This window comes from Archocentrus centrarchus, chromosome 19 (genome assembly GCF_007364275.1).
Source record: "Archocentrus centrarchus isolate MPI-CPG fArcCen1 chromosome 19, fArcCen1, whole genome shotgun sequence".
NCBI lineage: Eukaryota > Metazoa > Chordata > Actinopteri > Cichliformes > Cichlidae > Archocentrus > Archocentrus centrarchus.
This window is the reverse complement of record NC_044364.1, coordinates 16,698,003-16,719,304: the sequence shown is the minus strand read 5'-3', so window position 1 is coordinate 16,719,304 and position 21,302 is coordinate 16,698,003. Positions and strand designations below refer to the sequence as shown.

At 39.0% G+C, this 21,302-nt stretch overlaps 1 protein-coding gene across 1 annotated transcript in view; it reads left to right on the top strand.

The window, feature by feature from the left end:
- The window catches only part of LOC115798711 (melanopsin-like), a 31,280-nt gene extending 14,774 nt beyond the window's left edge, over positions 1-16,506 (top strand). The window contains exons 5-11 of the mRNA XM_030755658.1: positions 1,021-1,192; positions 1,431-1,592; positions 2,673-2,780; positions 4,502-4,673; positions 4,759-4,947; positions 10,079-10,150; positions 14,570-16,506. Of these exons, the coding sequence (XP_030611518.1) occupies positions 1,021-1,192; positions 1,431-1,592; positions 2,673-2,780; positions 4,502-4,673; positions 4,759-4,947; positions 10,079-10,150; positions 14,570-14,764 (1,070 nt within the window). The 3' untranslated portion in view covers positions 14,765-16,506. The remainder of the gene's footprint in view (positions 1-1,020; positions 1,193-1,430; positions 1,593-2,672; positions 2,781-4,501; positions 4,674-4,758; positions 4,948-10,078; positions 10,151-14,569) is intronic.
- The last annotated feature ends 4,796 nt before the right edge of the window (positions 16,507-21,302 follow it).

The window sequence follows — 21,302 nt, the reverse complement described above, 5'->3', positions numbered from 1 at the left end:
ACGAACAAGTCCGCATTATTAAAATCTTAGGCACTCAAGCTTAAGCCTGTCCAGAAAGTATGGGAGGACTGATTAAAACAACAAAATACAGCCAGAAATTGTGATTAACAGAGATGTAGGCTGAGAAAGAGACAAACAAATGAATGAAATAGGATAATTTAGACACTCTCATAAGCTGTCAAAGATTTAGATTTAAATCTCCACTATGATTTCTTACTAAACCTGACCGTGACCAAGCCAGAGCTGCAAATGAAAGTAAAATCTACTGAGTCTCTAACATGACTGAAAATAAAGGTGATTTCGGGCCATGTGCAAAAATCAGTGGAAGCACAGGGGAGTGGTCTTTGATCTGAATGCACAGTAATTAATGTTTTTGTCCAGTGTCACCACCAGGAAGTGGGTCCATCACAGCAAGGCTCTTAACTGACTTTCCATTGTTATGTAATGCATTTTTAAGAGGCTGTGGTCTTTGGGTGTGACAACAGCAAACAACCCTGGTCAGAATTTCAAAATATATTTCAAAATATATCTCAGTGAAACTTAAAAAAAAATCTCAGTAGACTCCAGTAAAAATATAAACAAGTAATGGAGTCACATTTTGTACATGTATTCCTTACCTATACTTTGTTGCCATTATTTTCAAAATGTGCAGATTCTTTTTATTTTCTTTCAGGTTTAACTGTTTCGTAGGCTGTAGGGTTGCTAATACACTGCTCAGTTCTTCAACCAGTTTAGCAGTTACAGGGTTGATTTCCATTTATACATCTTCCATAAAAGAGTGTTTTCATATCATTTCTGTGTCCACTGAACAGACAGATTAAATCACTGTGTTAAAAGATTGGCCACATCATAAATTTATTCATAGACTGTACTGTTAGCCCCCTATTGAAGTAGTAGGTACAAACATTTTCAAACTGTAGAAATATGAAGTTAAAGGCTTTTTAGGAGTAAAGAGGCAGGAGAAAAATGTCTGACTTAATGGTGTGAAAAATGACCAATCGAGTTTATGTCCTCCCACAGGTGCCTACGTCCCAGAGGGTCTGATGACGTCTTGTTCCTGGGACTACATGACGTTCACCCCTTCCGTCCGCTCCTACACCATGCTGCTCTTTATCTTTGTCTTCTTCATCCCTCTCTTTGTCATCATCTTCTGCTACTGCTGCATCTTCAGAGCCATCCGACACACAACGCGGTTGGTACTGTTCACGCACACGCACACTGTCTGTGGTTAGTTTTTCTCCCACAGTCTTCCACAGTCCTTTGACAAATTGCCACAGCTGTGCGAATGTCAACAAGCCAGCCGTAAAAATGAATTACAGAAAAATTGTTCGTCTGTTACTGACATTACAGTAAAAATTACAAATTATATTATAGACAAAGGCTTTCAACAACCCCTTTTCACCAGTGGCGGGTGTGTCTGTGCGTCACAGAGCGATAACAAAGATCAACTGCGAGGGGACCAGAGACTCTGCAAAGAGGTTCCATAAAATGAAGAGCGAATGGAGGATGGCCAAAATTGCACTCATCGTCATCCTGCTGTTTGTCATCTCCTGGGCCCCTTACTCCTGCGCAGCCCTCACTGCATTTGCTGGGTAAGTGTGTGCGTGTGTTACAGTCTGCTGAAGAGACATCCTTTTTACAGTCTCATGATGTCGAAAACTGTCCATGAGGACTACAAATCAACAAAGCTCTACATTTTTAGGGTGTTTGATTCATAATTAAAAAGTGTTGAGCTTAGGTTTGAAGATGTTATTAAAACTGCTTCAGCCAAAAGCTATTTATCCATCTCTCCATTATAAGCTGGCTATAGGGTTGTAGTCTTAACAAGGCTATCAATATTCCTATAGGGAATACAGTCTTTGATTAAATGCATATAAAGCCCTGTTTTGTGGCTTCAGTATCTTTAATGTTGTAAGCACCACAGTTAAGTATTGTTTCCACATTCATTCTAATAATGCGCAGAGATAAAACTCAGGCAATTAAAACCAAAGCTGTCTGCATAATAAGAAGCCACTAAAGATACGTTTAAAAAATGCACGGGAGTTTTGGGGTGAAATAAACATTTTTGTGTTTCAAATGATAGAAAAATGATTTAATGGCGTATTAATATATCATCTTGTTGGGTAGATCAATTGTAAGTGATTATTTATTGGTTAGCACTGCCGTCTCACAGGAAAGAGGTTCGGTTTAAACCTGCTGGGGCCTTTCTCTTCTGTGGAGCATGCATTTTCTTCAGGACCTTGAGCTTCATGATGCAGCTGAAAGATTCATGCATGTCAGGTTAACTGGGGATTTGGCTACAAGCGTGGATGTGAGTGTGAATGACTGTCTGTTCCTCTGCACTGGACTGGGCGGCCTGTATAAGAAGTATCCCCATCATCCGCCCAGTACCAGCTGAAGTAGCCTCCAGCCCACCATGACCCTGGCTGGATGAGTAGTTAAAAAAAATCAGCAGGTGAAATGAAGGATGAATCCAACACTGAATGCAAGTGCAGTGTCCCACTCCTGTGTCTCTACACTAATCTTACACAAGAACATACACACCCACTTGTCGAATGCCCTTGTCACACAAATGTGTTTCATTTCCTTCTCTCATTTTTCCTCCTGCCATCATCTGTGTCTTATCTCTCTCTCTCTCTCTCTCTCTCTCTCCCTCTCTCTCCCCTTCTCAGGTACGCAGACTTGTTAACGCCCTATATGAACTCTGTTCCTGCTGTGATTGCCAAAGCATCTGCTATCCACAACCCCATCATATATGCCATAACACATCCTAAATACAGGTAGAGTGTTCACTCAGCTGTTAAGCTGTAGTAACAGTTGCTTAATGGCGTTCTTTCCCAAGTCAAAGGCTTTCACACAGCTTCAGTATATTCACAAAGCTACACCACAGTAAGCATGTAATGAATGAAAGAATACACTTGATGTTTCAAAAATGAATGATAAAGTGGTTTAACTGAGAACTACAATGGTGAGAGCAAAGAAGGGAAAAAGAATGATTTTGAAGTTTCATGTTGTTCCTCTGGGCTCGGACATGTTCAGGAACAAATTTAGCTGCTTCCATGACAATGTTAGTTATGCTGTCCAAGTACATATTTCATTTTATTTGGTTTGAGACTGTGTCAAATTTCTCTACTTATGTGCGCAGTTGATGTTGGTTTGCCAGGTTTGCCACTGTCACCCATAAAAATGTCTGGGATGTGGTTACTCAGCCTGTGCTCAGTTCTATCTGATCAGCATTAATTAGTACAGGAGATTATTTTTGGAGTTTGGAGAGAAGAAGTTGCTCAGTATTCAGTACTTCTCTTTTCCTGATGCTGATTAGGCTGTGCTGAAGTTAGCTGTTGAGACCCACAGCATCCATAGGTCTCAATTTATTATTTCACTGAGTGGCTTCATCCACTGATGGCACCGCCATAGAATAATTAAAATGTATTGTATCATTCACAATAAGGCTTTCTTATTCTTTAATTATATTACAAGTGGGGTGTGAGATGTCCACGGTCTGAAACACTGGATCAGCCACCAAACATTTTATGGTCCGTGAATTCAAATCTTTGGGGAACCCAGCGTATATGTTTTTGAAGTTCAAAGAATTTTTAATAATACAAAAACGAATACAGTACTCGATACCATGAACATGCCTGTGCACTACTGAGTACTATAAACAAGCTCACTTTGAGCATTTTTACCCTGTTCACCTGCAGTGTTTCTCTTCAAAGTATTCACCATGCACATTCCCTGATAACTTTGTTATTCTTATCAAATAATTGGTTTAAAATTATTGCTAACATGGGCGTTTATTTTGCAGCTGGTGAGATTTTAAAAATGTTACATAGTGCTCAGTGGTTTGCAAATTTACTGGAAAATTTGAACTGGAGTCAATAAAGTTTTGGCTCAATCTACTGTATAGTTTATTATAATTTATTTTATTACAGTTTATTATTTTATTCTGTTTTAGTCTAGTGGTTTACACTATTTGGCAAGCAAAAGGCTGCTGGTTCAATTCCAGCCAGGCACACAAATCCCTTTTGTGGTTTTGTCAGGAAGGGCATCGTGGGTAAAAACTCTGCCAAATCAAACACGTGGAGCTTCCCGCTGTGATGACACCTTGTGAATAAGGAAGCAGCTGAAAGTGACTTATTTTATTTTATTTTGTGTTGTGATGTGATGTGAATCAGCAAAGCAACTACAAAATGAAATGTTGTAAATACAGCAGTAAAGCAATAATAAATAATAGTGCTTCCCACCAGTGTCTTATACTGTGGGGCAGTTATACCACAACCCCTTAAATGCACAATATTAATCAAACTTTAAGAAGCCAAGCCATGTGGGAATCTTTTCTTTTTTCTCATCTTGGTTAGTTTGTGCATCCTAATTAAAAGCTGGCAATGGTCTAATTCAGCTCAGGCATGTAGGGACGTCATGTAGCTCCACACTTTACAATCATGTGATTTAAAAAAAAAAATGGAATTATGGATTGGAAAATTTCTCTGTTTCTCAGGTCAGCAATCAGCAGGTACATTCCTTACCTCGGGGTACTTCTGTGCATTACCGGCAGAGATCGTTTCAGCAGCAGCAGCTTCCAGTCCACCCGTCGATCAACCCTTACCAGCCAGTCAGAATGCAAAGGCCCCAACAGGACTCAAAATTCCTCCCAGTCTGAGAGTGAATCAGTGAGTGTGCCTCATATTTAATGTATTTTATTTCATTCTTTGAAAGCTTTGAAATATTGCTGATTTCAGTCCTTTCCCATCTCAGGCCCAGTTCTCAGACACGGAGGAAGACTACCCTTCTCGAACTCCTGCTAGCCGTCACTTGTCCAGTGATGTCAAACAGGTGCGTCACGCCAGCCAGAGGTCAAAGGTGAGAGGCTATAACACAGAGTACGAGAGAACTGCTCCTCACAGCCCCGCTGATTCGGCCATATGTCACCTTTCACCAGTCACTGTGAGTACAGAAGTCTGACTTGTGTAAACGTACTGCTGCTTAGATATTGCAAACAAGGTGCAAGCAACAAGTTTCATGATTCCACCTGACTTGGTTTAAATGTGCTTTAGCGCCCCTTCCTGATCATCTCCTTGTGCACCTCAACAGTACTCAGCGCTCATTCAGTGGAAGTCTCTTTCTGATCACCTGCACCTGCACAGTGTCTGACTGGACATACCCATTACTAGTTCATACAGACTCTTACACTTTTTTGTCGTTTTTACCATCAAAGCTGATCTAAATCCTCCTAAATCTGAGCTGCGAGGCCATGCTGTTTTGGAGCTCTGTTAAAGTCAAGGCATCATTGATATGATCAATATTTAATGACACATAACTTAATAAGGTCATGTTGGTTGGAGCCCACTTAAAATCCAGGCTCTTCACTGTTGTGACCAGGGACTGTGTAATTTAATGACTTTGTGTTGCTGTGGTGCCCGTAAATGACACTGATTGTGCTGTGTGTGTTTGACTTTGTGTTTCACTATAACGCACATATTCTGGTTATTAATATGAAAAGATCATTTGATTTTTTTTTTTAATTCAGGTCACAGACAGAATTTCATAAAGAACAAGTACTACATGGCACATGAACTAGTGTTACTTTTAAATGAGTCTGTAGCTGACATTTTCAAACCATCCCAGCTTGAAACCTTTATGTCTGGAACTTTAATGTGAACATAGCTACTTTAAAGTCACCTTGCATATAAAATCTGCCATCATAAATTGAGTAAAATGAGGAAAAGAGTGGCAGTGAATGCTGGGGATAGAGAACAGGGGAAGGCGCACAATAGGTGACCTTGGGCCGGATTCAAACTCGGGTCTCTGCATTAGCCTCACAGCACATGGGTCGCCCACTCAAGACAGCTAAACTGGCACTCCATTAAACGTTACTTTTAATTGCAAAACTCTGTAAATGAACAGCTGTAAAAGTTCACAGTCCATGCAAACTTCCAATTGATAGCCTGTTTAATGGACTGTAAAATCCCACAGTTTAGGGAAAGAAGTGTTAAGTCTAATGAAACTCAAAGTTTAGTCCAAAAGTTTCCTTGAGTTTAACCTCTGTTGATGTGTTTACACTTTTTAAAGGCCAGGAGTCACCTGTGTTTTAATCCAATTTGTGTCATAAATTATCAGGGAGGTGGTGTACAAAATAGAAAAGAGTGCTTTACTCAGGTCACAGCTCCGTCATTTACCTTTGTACCAGCATGGTTTGAAAGAGTGGGACATCTCTGTCATCTTCTTCTTCCTCTTCTTCTTTTAGCTGCTCCCATTAGTGGTTACCACAGAGGATCATCTGCTTCCATCTCGCCCTATCACTGGCAACCCTCTGCACATCTTTTCTTAGGTCTTTCTCTTTTCCTCCTGCCTGGCAGCTCCATCTTTAACATCCTTTGTCCAGTATATTTACTATCCTTCCTCTGCACATGTCCACGACCCTCACAAAACCATTCAGACATCCTTTGATAGGCAGCTCTAAACCCACAGTTTATGAGTTGTTTGTGCCCTCAAATACTAAATGCCTGAGCCTCCCCATCAGACAATCAGAGTTGTGTAGGCCTTTCTCATCCATCTCTCTCTCTCTCTGTTATTAGTAGAGAACAGTGTGCAATAGCAGTTCCTCACTTTAGCTGGCAGTGACCCACACTAAGAATGACAAACGCTGCTGTCAGCAAGTGAAATCAGCTGCTGAGTATCTCAATAATAAACCTGACGTGGGTTCTCTCTAGTTAAAAAAGCTGACCTGTAACATCAGTTTTCATTCATATCACGTCTATAATTCAAACTTTATCAGCCTAGACATTTTAATCAGGACCTTCAGGTGCCAGCCGCGCATTTAATCTATGTTCGTGTACAAAGATATCACACAGAAAATGCTCATGATGTTTGATTTATGTGCCCAGTAAACCTTGTGACAAGCAAATAATCTTGCTTTATGTTCTTCATCACTGAGAAACCAAGGACACAAAGAAGTTACCAGGTGTGCAGGAGTTTTTGGTTCTGCAGGGCAGAGCTAAGTCGAGGTTGAATCAGATTTCAGTCATTGTCAGCTTCTGACAGTTTAAAGGTGAAACATTGCAGTCACATGCACATGACCTCATTTAACTGACAGCTGCCGCCATTATGTGGCAACTGGCATCACTGTACAATCTCATCATCTTACAAATCTGACGTCTGTTTTATTATATCACTTAATAACCCCCCCCCCCCCCCCCCACACACACACACACACACACATGCAAAAATACAAAACAGTAACAAATGATTAGGTATTTAGAAATTAATGGCTTGTTGCTAATATCTGATGCTCACTGGCTGGTGTTAACAAGAAACAGAAGAAATCTCTCAATATCTGACATGCAGCAGCTAATTAATTAATAATTTGTTAATTAACAGATTGTTCTGATTCATTCCTCAGTATCAACTCACATTCTTGTGTATTGTTACGTGTCACCCAGACATATTTTATTTGTTTCACATAAAAAACATAGAAAAGCATCGTGTTGTCAGGCCAGCGGAAAGTGGCAGGTCTTTTTATGTGGAGCATGCTGTTTATGGAGCATTTCCATCTCGCTCTAATCGTCAGTTCACAGGGGGAAAAAAATACAAGTAACCCGCATGTATGCATGATGCAAACACACACGTACAGGCAAACCGTCATGCAGGTCAGGTTCACTGAGGACTCTGTTACAGAGGGTACAAACACTAATCCGTTAATCTGGGACTTTCAGACTTAATCCACAATTTGCATGACGTCCATCCATGTTTAAAAGTGCTGCACTTGTCGGCGTGAAATGCAGCCCCTGACCTCCTCCCTCTGTCTCCATCTTTACTCAGCAGATGATATACATGTTTACATTACATATACACTCAGACCATGAAAGCTAATAAAGGCTAATGCAGCAGTCCCCAGTCATGACTGTTAATGTGCAACTTATGAGAGAGTTTAGGAAGGCTGGCATTTTAACTCTATGATAGTTTTTGTAGATGTAGTTTGTGGTGTTGTTGAAGTGCACTGAATTAAACACAAAGGTTCTTGTGTTATTGATTATTGATAAGCATACTGGCAACAGAGCAGCTGATTTTTCAAAGGAAGATTGAACTATACTATGGGAAACACAGTGTGTGTGAGAGGAAAAGCACTGTAGAGTAATCAAGTAAGTATCATACTAAAAGTGTGTCTGTTTAGCAATTTCAGTAAGACTGGAAAAGAGCTGCTATGTTAATAAAGTTTAGCCTATTTGAGGCCAGGCAAGAAAGCTATGACAGCTATTTAAGTGAACAGACTAATCAATATTACAACTCTATCATTAAGACACAGGAGAATCTGGATCCTCCTACTATCCGTGCACAGAAGTCCAAGGAATCTTCCAGGAATAGTGACGCTATTTTCCGGTGTATTGATTGGTCAGTAGACAGTGATTTCACACCTGTTGATCTCTAGTCAGGAACCTTACCATGGTGATATAACCCAGTAAGAAGTGATCCACAATAGAGAAAACCCACAATTAACCCTGAAGTTACCTGGTAATATAGGCCTCTGCTGTCCTTGCAAACTGTCATTTTTTAACCAGCCATATGAAAAGTAGGAATAAGAAGAAGAAGAAGAAGAAGAAGAAGAAACAGCCTTTATTGTCCCACAGAGGGGAAATTTGGGTGTAACAGCAGCCGCAGTTATTATAAATATAAATAAAGATATAATAATTCACACTATTAAGAAAAGAATATATATAAAATCAACAAACAATATTAACCTTAATACTACTAATAATAATAACACTATATACAATGTACATGAATACCTGAAAATTTAGTTTTACTGGAGCCTCATGAGCTTGAAAAAGGTCACCGGATGTCTTTAAGTTTTTGAAGACATTTCCCCTCTCATCCAGGAGCCTTCTTCAGTTCTGAAGCCTCTGGGCCTCAGTTTAGTTTTGAAGCCTCTTCTGAAGAAGCCTCTTGGATGAAAGGTGAAATGTCTTCAAAAACTTAACTCCAGTTGCCTTTTTTCAAGCTCTCAAGGCTACCATGACCTGCAGACTCAGAGCCTACACAGACATACTTTTACAGGAATATTTTCCTTAGTTTTTGTTCAGTCGGGCTTCAATTTAGCACATTTTTATGCCTTTTTTTTTTTTTTTTTATCTTTTCAATGTATTGAATTAGATTTATGTGTTTTAAGGTCAAAAACTGTCTTTCTGAGAGGTCTTAAATTTATAACATATAACTAAAACATGTTCCAAAGTTTTATAAAATGGATATTACTGTATTTGGCTAGTGTTGGGATTTTTTTGTTTTATTTTTATTTTGGAGGAGTTGCTTATTGTGTTTTGCATTCAGAAGCAGAAGAAGAAGCAGAAATGGTTTTTGACTTGCAAAATATTTCTGAAAAACTCTGAAATATGAGATGATGGGAATTAAAGCAGTGGGACCTCGTGTAAAAAAGCTCCAACATTACATTGACAAGAAACTATGGCATCAATAGCAAGATGGGCTCCATTCACATATGAAATTCATCAAGTTTGTCACTGACAGGGGGGTATATGTATTGTGAGAAGACTAACTGGACACTGGTGAGATAAATTCAACACAAGTGAACACAATCAGGGAATCAGAGGCAGGATGACAGACACAGGAAGTAGGGCAAGAGCAGATTAAATAAAACAGGAAGTGAAAACAAGGGACAACAAGGAAACTAACACTGAGCAAACAGAGGGAGATAGGGTAGAAACGCAAGGAAAGTGATCTCAGTACATAAAACTTACACCTAATACATGACACATATACATGTGGCAGAGTGTCATTGTTACAAATACTCTAATTATTATTAAATTATTATTTAGCAGAGTATGTATTATTTTTTAATAGTTTAGCTCTCAGAACAGGTCTTAAAAGCTCTTAAATTTTAAAAAGTGTTTTCTAGGAATTGTATATGAAACACATACATTTAATGGGGGGGGCTCTAATGTTTTTTCTATTTCTTTACTAGAGGGGTCTGTATTCAGTAGCAGTTACCTAAAGGGCCCAAACAGCACAACAGATGTTGTGAGTAAAACTAACACTAAATGGCTGTGTTTATGTGCACACTCTTCAGGCTCTGACAGAACCTGAAGGCATCTCCATGTCGGACATCAGTCTACAGCCAGCCAGCCATCTGCCAGCTTCTGTAAGAATCCACTGAACATCCACCCGTTTGCTTTATGCCACACACAGTCTACGGGTTTTTACTCCTACTAATAGAAAGTGTCTGTGTAGAAAAAGCCAGGTAAAGATTTGAAGGAGTTCAAGACCAATAATGCTCTACAGCATGAAGTGTGCATCTCTTAGGGCAGTGGATTGCTGCCAACATAGCAAAAAAAAAAAACAGCAAATCTTTGAGTTATTTGTAAAACATTTTCTAGATTATAGTAGAAAAAAATGTTTTTCTTCTTACAAATACTTACTCTGCTACTTTAACAAGATCCATTTCTTGTCAAATCACAGTAACTTTGCATGTTACCACATCAAGGAAAAGATCCAGTCAGGATGTTTCTACTGTATTATGGCTTTGGGCTGCTTACATACTTTTTCTGTGCTTGAAAATAATTATTGTGTGTGTATTTAGTGTCAGATTAGATCAGCGGCTGGCAATAGGAAAACGATCCAGTCAACACATCAGCTGCTTTCATGAGATTAAGTCTGTATGTTTTTATAAGCAGGAGTGTTTATGATCAGAAACTGCATAACAGTGGTGCATGTTCCCCCTGCGCCTTAATATGTTTTCTCTTTTCTCACATAGTCCAACATACATGTATGTTATTTAAGGATTATTGGCTACAGGTGTGGATGTGAATATTAATGAGAGTGTGAGTGAGGGTGAACGTGAATTAACTGCCTGTGTTGGGCCTTTCATGGTCTGGTGATCTGTCAGGCTGTCGTCTGTCGGCTGGTGTTCAGCAGTTCACTACAATGTGCAAAGGTAGTACATTTGATTATCAGCACCAGGCTGCTACTGCTAGCCTCTTTATTCCTATGGAAGAAGTAAAAGTGCACAGAGTCCTTTTTCATATGACTGTATAATGTGGGGGGTGGTTGGATTTGTTGCAATAATGAAACAGATAGCAGATGTATGTTTATGTTCAAATCAAGTTAGTTTAGTATAACCTTATTTCACCTAAACAATCTGCAAGTCTATAAACATAAACAGATAAAAGAATGAAATTCCCGGCATTACAGCGATGAAATCACTGATCCCTCATGTTTATGTGCATCTTAACGCATTTCAGTGAGTTTTCAGTGTTCACTGCTATCGAATGAGAAACCACTTATTGCTTTAAGAGTTGACTTAATTAAACCTGGTCTCTTAACTAGTAACTTTAACCATTTGAATTTGGACGACACCGCGCACAACATTTGGATAGCTTTAACACTGAAACAACCATCTAGACACTATATGATTTATTGCAGTAGATCATTTGCTGCTGTAACTAAATGCTTCACAGTGATCATAAACTTGCCACAACAAAGGTCATTAAGGGTCCTTAAAGTGAAAATCTCAGCTGCTATTAAGAGGTATCACATCACCTCAGATTTCAGCTTCAGGGCTGCCTCCTCACATTAAGAAGGTTCTGGGTAATTTCTTGGTTGGCTGGGGCTTTTCTGCACTCTGATTGGTTAATTGGTGATTCTAAATTAGCCATGTAGGTAAAGTGCACAGACCACAGTGCTTTGTGGGCAAATGTGCTTTGTACCCTAAAGACCTTTAAGTGGTCAGTAAGACTAAATGTCAGTCCATTTCCATTAACCACGCTCATGGCTCATGTTGTTACATTAAACAACAAACGTGCTATTCCAAGAATTCTGGGCAATTCAGGGATCTTTGATTCAAGTTCTGAAGAAATGCAATATTTTATATCAACTCTATACCTGTGTTTTAGTTAACAATGTATCTCATGTATTTCATGGTATTTACAGCATAGCTAAAGAAAAGTAAATAGCATATTTTGACACAGAAATTGTGAATTCCTGTTATGTTAAACTTGTGGTCATCTGATCACCAAAACAACTCTAATGGTCCATCCACTGATCACTTACCTAGCTCATGACTCATGATGAAGCTGGAGATGAGGTTGGACAAGAGGAGGGGTGTACCCTGAACACCAAGCCAGTCCATCACAGAGACACTGACAGTTTAGCTAATATGCCTGTACCACAGGTTTTTTTTTCCCCTAAATCTTACTTTTGGTGCCCATTCCAGACCAGCCAGTAAAAGTTATAGTAAAAAGCAGCTGAAAACAAAAGAAGTCACAGATTCAAGAGAGTGACTTGTTCCTCGAAAATCCTCCTTACTCTGTTTTAAAAGAGAGCCACCTCCAGGTATCTAACAGTGCCATGGCTGGCATGTCAAGGCACTGAAAGTGTGCCTCATGTGCATTTTGTGTGTAGCAATGTTGGTTTAGCTTGTTTAACAACCAGCAAATTCTAAGCCATCATTGATGATTTTGTGTGTGTGTGTGTGTGTGTGTGTGTGTGTGTGTGTGTGTGTGTGTGTGTGTGTGTGTGTGTGGTGTGTGTGTGTGTGTGTGTGTGTGTGTAAATGAAACACTTTTGATATGTGTTAGAGTCTTGGTTGATTGGCAAAACCTAGAAGAGCAATTTTCATAAACAAAAAAAATCATGTATATCAATCATATATTCTGCTAGCGCAGGTTTTCATATAGCCTGGGTTTTCTCCAGCATTTTTCCAAATTTACTGACTCTTTAACAAGGTTTCACTGTTTAACAAAAACAGCAACAAAACATTGCTACTACTATGATGAATATAAATATGCCAATAGAGTGTATAAAAGATGGATGGTCACCAGGGGGCGATACCCATGGTTGCACAAAAGTCTATGTGCAAAGTGACCTCTGTCCTGACCTCAGTAAACACAGAGCTCAGTTGCTCTTTTCTGATCATGCTGAATAAAAAATTAAGTCAACTTTATACCAATTTTGCAATAAGCACAGCACATACGCCTGTGGATCCGATGCCTGATCTACATTTTGAAACTAGAACAAATCAAAAATAAAATAAAATAAAATAGAGAGCTATAAGAATATGAGATAGTTACTTTCAGCTGTTCCCACAGTGGCTGGCTCCACATGTTTTGCTTTGGTAGATTTTTAAATCAGACGCCTTTTCTGATGCAACCCCAAAGTAGTTTGTGTCTTCTTCTGGGGTCTAACCAGGGATCTTTTGATTATGTGTAAATTACTACACCACAGAACCACTAGAAACAATGTGGGATGCATATATGAAAATAAATATCAGGTATCAGGGTATAAATATATAACACCAAACAATATATTAAAGCCTTTATACAATTAATACTGTTTATGTATAAAAATGAGGTGTACAAGGCGTACTTAGCTAAATACCAATCAGGCATAGCATCATGACCACTGATGGGTGACGTGAATAACACTGATTATCTCTTCATCATGTCACCTGTTAGTGAGTGAGATATACTAGGGGGCAAGTGAAGGGCCAAATTGCAAAAAAGGTTAATGCTGGTTCTGATAGAAAGGTGTCATAATACACAGAGCATCGCAGTTTGTTGTGTATGGGGCTGCATAGCTGCAGACCAGCCAGGGTGCCCATGCTGACCCCTGTCCAACTGTGCAAGCGCCAACAATGGGCACATGAGCATCAGAACTGGACCATGGAGCAATGAAAGAAGGGGGCCTGATCTGATGAATCATGTTTTCTTTTACATCTTGTGGCTGGCCGGGTACATGTGCATCATTTACCTGGGGAGCACCTGGGACCAGCATGCATTATGAGAAGAAGGCAAGTCAGTGGAGGCAGTATGATGCTTTGGGCAACCTCAGGTTCTGCCATATATGCCCATTAATCAATGATTTGTGATTGACAGGTCATCAGCCAATGAGTGTGTGGTTTCACAATCAGATACACCCCTCCCTTGTCAACTCAATTTTATTTATATAGTGCCAAATCACAACAACACACCCAGTTTCAAAACACCGAGGTGCTGACAGCGAAAATGTGAATGAAGTCTCAAGCCTTCCAAACAGGACTTCACAAGCTAATGAGTGCTGTCACAATGGCTATATCCATCCATGTTTACTGTATGTCCTGGTACCATACAGCTATAACTGCTTTGAAGCTCTGTTGTGTGCCTGGTTCAGCTGTTGATTGGCACAGCATTACAAAATTTTCCCATAGATTTCTATTCATGATTTAATATGTGCTTCTTATACAGAAGCAAAATTAGATTTAAATATACTCAGCTACAGTACTTTTCCCCTCCAATCCAGAACTATTGATTTCGAGATGCTGACCAAGTTAAACCATCAAACTTCATTAAGGGCTCTGTGGGAAAGCCATTCATCAATCTAGTCAATCAATTCCTTTGATCAGCTGTGTTGCTCTAGAAGGTTAAGTGGAAGAGAACTGTATTGATGTAAATCACACTAACAGTTTATAAGACTTAATTCACTGCCTTCTTAAGTAGCACCTCTGTGTAGCTTTCCTCTGTACAGATTTCCAAATGATGAGTTACAATACCTGAACACTCCTTTCTCTCTGTCTCTGTCTGCACAGCCAGATATGAAGGAGTCAGGGCCACGGACTGTATGCAAGACCACATCATCGGTCATCGTCACCTCCATATCCAGCCCGTCGATACTGCATAGTCCCCCAGGTTACCATGGCAACTTCAAACTGACCAAAAGCCACAGCCCAGTTGCCAAGGAAACCCTTGACATAGCCATACTGGAGACAACAGCTTCACCATAAACAGCAGGACAGAAGTGCAAGAGTGTGAAACTGTGTGTACGTGTGCTTCACTATTTCTCCCCTAATAGGAACTTTTTGTACTAGCATGCTGTTTGCGAGTTGTGGGGACCATAGCGTTGTTTTCATGCATGCGGTGTATAAGTATGTGAGAGCGAATGCCCAGTATTTATGCATGTGTTTGCACTCATATGGGTTTTGCCGTTTCTGACATATCATGGTGGCTGGAGATCGTTTACCTCAGAGCTGTAAGCAACAAATTAGCCTTAAAAACAACATGTGAAAGGTATGGAAGCTTGTTTCCACCGCTAAAAAAATAAAAACAATTTTGCTATCCATAACTCAAAATTTTGACTTATTAAATCAAAGTTTCAAAAGTTTTCTCAAAATTTTGAGAAAATAACTCAAAGTTCTGAGTTATTAATTTGAAATCTCAAGGTGTGGATGTCAATTTTGATTTTGATTTTTTTAGTGGCGGAAACAAGCTTCCATAGAACGGTGGTGCCGCACTTAGAGCATAACTGGTTTTTGGTTCACCTTCTGGTCATACTAGTCATCTCATCTCATCTCCAGTCTGGTCATCTCATACTTGAGATTTAAAAAATTTGATGTATTTTCTGATTATTTTCTATTTCAAAGCAAAAGATAAGTATTCTTTATCTATAGAAGTTGACTGGTTGCTGGTTCAATACTGTTACAACTGGAAGCATTAAAAAATGTTGCGATTTTATTTTTGCATAGTGTTTATGTTAATACATTCCCACTCAGAAGTGTCACAATCATACTTCTGAATTAAGAACTTATTATTGGAAATGAAAAGCATGTTTTCAAGCCAATCTTCTCTTACACTAAAATAGAATTCGATCTCTTGTTTTTCTTTGTACAGTGGTTGCAGATCTAAAGAATGTACTACAAAATAATGTTGTCAAAGATGGATCAGGCATTTTTTTAATATTCAAGCTGAAACAAATGACTGCTGATTATGTGTAAGAACTTGCCACACTACTGATCTCACTAAAATCAGCATGTTTTAGATTTAAACCATGTTGTAGTGTTCAGCTCCTGCTCCATCTGCACCTACACAGTGTCTGTTGAAAAGGTTTGTGTGTTGAAACCTGCTGAAACATCAAAATGATATTTTAAAAAAAAAATCTAGTTTGTAAAAATGCAAATGCAGTGTCCTCCAAAATTAGGAATCAGCCTATGAAAACGATGAAAAATGTTGTGACTCTGTGCAATCAGCGCAAAAACCTCACCGACACCCACCACTACCCCCCTTCAAGATCCTCCTATTGAGCACCCATGGACTGCTTTCAGCTCTGCTGCTATTTAGTTTTCAACTGCATGAATGTCTTAAAGACATAAAGACCTGGATGACCTCTAATTTTCTGCTTCTAAATTCAGATAAAACTGAAGTTCTGACAGGGACTAGAAAGAGAGAGCATATTTCTCCCATATTGGCTTCTCTTCGTTGGCTCCCTGTTAAATCCAGAATAGAATTTAAAATTCTTCTCCTCCCATAGAAGGTCTTGAATAATCAGGCTTCATCCTTTCTTAAAGACCTCACTGTAACACAATCACCCCATAAGAGCACTTCACTCTGTAAGTAAGCACTGTAGGCTTACTTGTGGTTCCTAAGATATTTTAAAGTAGAATTGGAGGCAGAGCCTTCAGGTTTCAGGCACCTCTTCTGTGCAACCAGCTCCCACTTTGGATTCAGGAGACAGACACCCTCTCTGTGTTTAAGATTAAGCTTTAAACCTTTCCTTTTTGATAAAGCTTATAGTTAGTGCTGGATCAGGTGACCCTGAACCCTCCTTTAGTTTCACTGCAGTGAGATTTAAAAAGCACTATATAAATATAATTGAGTCACCTTGAATGCTGAAGGCTACTTGACATGATAGCTGGGTTAGTTTTACACAAAACTTGGTATTTGTTCTCTGCAAAAGTGTTCAAAACTTGATTTCCAGGGAGAAAAATATGGCAGGAGCACTGGACGCAATCTGTTTGTGCACAAGGACATGGCCTTGGAAGGATTCAATTAGAAACAAATTAATTATAAGAACAAATTAAAATGCACCTGCAGGAATTGTACCACTGAGTCCTCGTTTGCCTGCCTTTTAATGTTAAAATAAAACAAACAAACAAAGCTTTAATATGAGATGTTTCTGGGCAATCAGGCGCACATATATACATGTAACAGGACAGAAGAGAAGTGTCACTTTCTCATTGATTTTTCCATTCATGGTGACGTCAAGTACTACAGATCACACTCAGCAGGACACAAACAGCAGGTCACCCAGCAACACAGTATGAGTGTATGTGTTTGCGTGTCTTCAATGAAGAACTGGATGCCCAAGTGTATTTTGCATTCCTTCAGATGCCATATTTTTACATAACATCTTAATGTACGGGTGACAGTTTACTATTTTTTTTCTTATAAATGTTTGGTTCAGGATTGTTAAAAAAAATGCAACACTGTTTCTCCACATCTGCATGTGTGCGCAGTTCCTTTTGAGAGTCCCTGATTGCTGCGTCATTGACTATGATTGTAAAAACCTTTTTCTTCATGCCTCAGCATGAAATCTGACTCTTGATGTCATTTCCATCACGATTTATTGCAGATTCTAAGCATAGATTAAAAAAAGCTTTATACATTCTTGTTATTGTTCATTTGTCTTGTAGTATCTGTTATGAATGTATAAAAAATGCATATTTAAAATATTATGACATGACAAATGTAAATATTATAAATATGTTAAATTTAAAATGTATCTGTTTTGATGAAGTGAAAGTAACTGTTTTCTTTGTACAAAATGTTTTGTGTTCTTTTTATTTATTTTTCTAAATAAAAATATTGTGAAATTCTGAAATGCTGGTTTTGTGATCAAACTAAGACATTTATTTATTATTAATTTAAACCTTATGCACTTAAAAGATTCCCATAACCAATTGGTGACATGATATTTTCAGTTTGTTTAATTGGAAAAGCTCAGATAGTTTTATCCTGTTTTAAAATCTTGCTTGCTGTTAATTATCAGCTTCAGTATCAAATCTTCTCATTTGGTCTTAACAGTTTTTAGGATATACAAGCTGTTCCACAAGCATTGATACATCCAAGTACAGTACCATAATGACTGTGGTTATGCAGCTCTTAAGCATAATCATTATGGTTACAGTTAAGATCTGTATTAATGCATCTGTCCATCAGTGTCTGGTTGACTAGTATTTTAACCCACCATTAGGCCAACCTCAGTGATAGAAGGGATCCACCTGGTGCAGCAGCCAGAAAATCCTGATAAGAGGGTTGGATCAGCACAGGTCATACAAGTCCAACATGTCCGAGAGAGGACAGTCCTACATAAGGTTTGTCCCTGCAGAACTATGGCAGGTATGAATGGGTATTGCTTTTGCATAAGGTAAGTGTTGTGTATGATATTGGATCCCATAAACACTTTTCAAGCAGACAACTGGAAGTTTCACACAGCAACCATCATTTATTGGTTTTTTGCTACAGGCGGTTCTCTACCCAAAGCGCCCTCCCGTGGCGACCCGTTATTTTCTTCCAACTACAACTTAACAATACCACCAACCTCCACCACACAGGAGCACCGTCACTACAACATTAACTCAAAACCCTCTTTACTCTATGGGTTCAATGCTTCTGTGTCTGGAACACCACAGTAAGGTCATAAGTTTTCTTCATGTCCGTCAGTGTCAGACTGACGACTTCAAATTCAAGTTTGTTATTTTTCAGTTTAATCCAATTCAGCTTTATTAATCTCATTAGGGGCAACTTGTCTGAAAGACACAGTGGTGAACATAGCAAGCTACATGTGAAATGAACATGTAAATCTTTAACACACACATATATATATATATATATATATATATATATATTATATATATATATATATATATATATATATATATATATATATATATATATATATATATATATATATATATATATGTATATGTGTATAAATAAAGTTTGAATGTGAATAGAATTAAAATTTTATCTACAATCAAAAATATAACTGCAGCTTCAAGAAAGTAGAACATTTTGCTTTTAATGAAAATAAAAAACTGTTACAGCAGTTGAAATTATTGATAACACATGGTATTAAACACTTCCTGTATCTGTCATCGATACAGGAACAGGTATTTGTGATAGACAGCTGCTCCGCTGCCTCTCCTGTGAGTGTTGCAGAGGGTGATCAGGATCATCCATGATGGATAACAGTTTGCTCCGTGACTTCCTCTCCACCACAGACTCAAAAGTGTCCAGTTTGCAGACAATTACAGAGCCAACCTTTCTAATCAGTTTATTCAGTCTGTTTGTATCACCAGCTGCGATGCTGCTCCCCCAGCAGACCACAGCAAATATGCTGCATTGGCCACAACCCAGATACTTGTACTCTCCACTACATAAACGACCTGTCCCAGGATAGACAGAGCTTGTGTAGCCGTCCTCTTCCTTCTGAAGCTGATCACCATCTCTCTGATGTTATTCACAGTCAGAAGCAAATTATTCTTCCCAGAATACACCACAAAATAATCTACCAGTGCTCTGTACTACTCCATGAACCACTGCAGATTTGTCAGTGTTTCTGTTGATGGCAGAGAGTACTGAAAGTCTGAGGTGAACAGAAATGGAGACAGCACGGTCCCCTCTGCAGCTCCTGTACTGCACATCACTGAATCAGACAGAGCACTCTCTCTCTCTCTCTTTCTGTCTCTCTCTCTCTTTCTCTCTCTCTCTCTCTTTCACACACACACACACACACACACACACACACACACACACACACACACACACACACACACACACACACACACACACACATTTTTACCTTCATTTAAAAATTGAATTTTGTTCAAGAATTGCTTTATTTTGTGTTGCATATCTCGGGTGGCTCTTGATGGCCCCATTCAAAGTGCGTGTGTGTCTGTGTTATTGTATATAAGTGTTAAGGGAAAGAACAGAACGAAGCAGCTTCACTGACATCTCTTCTATGTAATCATGCTTGTTATTCATGCATCACACCATTACAGGAAAGTAATTTCCGCCAAGTGCTCGCGCTCATGTGAGTGCGCGTTCTCATTCAGGTTTGTTGCTGAAGCATCCATTGGATTCATCACGCTGTAGACAAGCCCTAATTATACAGTGAAAAGGCGTAAATAAATTTACATCTCATGCACATCATGGCAATAACAATAAACACACGCGCACACAAACCAATCCCATTCACCCCATTACAAATACAAGAACATTCTCTAGTGATATGAAGGTAACAGTGCACAGTGAAGAACACGTCATCTCTTGGTGTTAAGCAGTCTGCATGCAATATGAATAAAAGCACATTCATCCAGTGTCTCTAACGATGCCCACTGAGGATATGAACATCAATATTTTTCCAGAGTGAGTACTCAGATGTTGATGCTGTTGCTGAAAAGATGTGGCTTCCTCTTTCAGGAGACTTTTTTATCTGTGTTTTATTAATTCCCTTCTCCCTTATGGTGTTTTTATTGTTAATACTATTGTGTCTCAGTTTGATGATCTCACTGCTGGTATAAAGAAAACAGGCTGCAAAGGTGTGATAAGGTTATTAGTGTTCAAGTAAGCCCAGCATCAGGACATTTACAGGAAAAAAAGGCATTTATTGATTTTCAAAGCATTCTTAACAGTTTAAAGTTTGAGATAATTATTGACATTAGAAGTCATCGCTGTCCAGCTAATGCAAAGATACATACAAGCATTATAAACAAATCACTGATGAGTTGGTGAAGACATTAAAAGATACTGATAGAATGAGAACTTTAAATCCCACTTCTAGTATTTATGTTAAGCTTTTCATCTCCTGAGCCTGACGTTAGAGTGACGTGATTCAAGCAGGAAATCATAATATGATTTATTCACGTGCTGTCCAAATTTGTTCCAACAGAGTTCCAACCTCGAGTCTCATCAGCGTGGATCCATAAGCACTGATAAGCAGATTGGCCGCACTGACTCGTGTTCTCGTTTTCACACCTCGTGCACATGAAATCAGGTGTTTAATATCACACCACCGCACAAAGCTGTCAGCATGAAAGTGTGCACCTCAGAACTGATTCACAAAAACATTGAGATGTGGTATACAAATGACAAGGGCAGTCTGTCACGACCTATTAAACAATGCGTAAGTCTGCTGTTTGTGTTTGGTTGTGAATTGAATTGCTCCATATCACACACAAACACACACAGACAGAGTGCTGGCAGTTTAATCAGCCGGGCGAATGTGCTGCTAGAAAATTAGCCGTCGGCAATTTGTTGTTTCCTCTCTCAAACAAAATGAAAGAGTGTGAGACTGAAAGGCGAATGACATTAGCCCACAGACTCTGATTACAGACAATAGCGTGCAAGTGGAATGCACTCATAGCACTGAGAGAGAGAGAGAGAGAGTGAAAGAGAGGCAGAGAGAGAGAATGTGTTGCAGTAAGAGGGGTCTATATTGGCGATATGAATCGGCAGTGAAGCATTCTGGGGCTTCGTGTTACT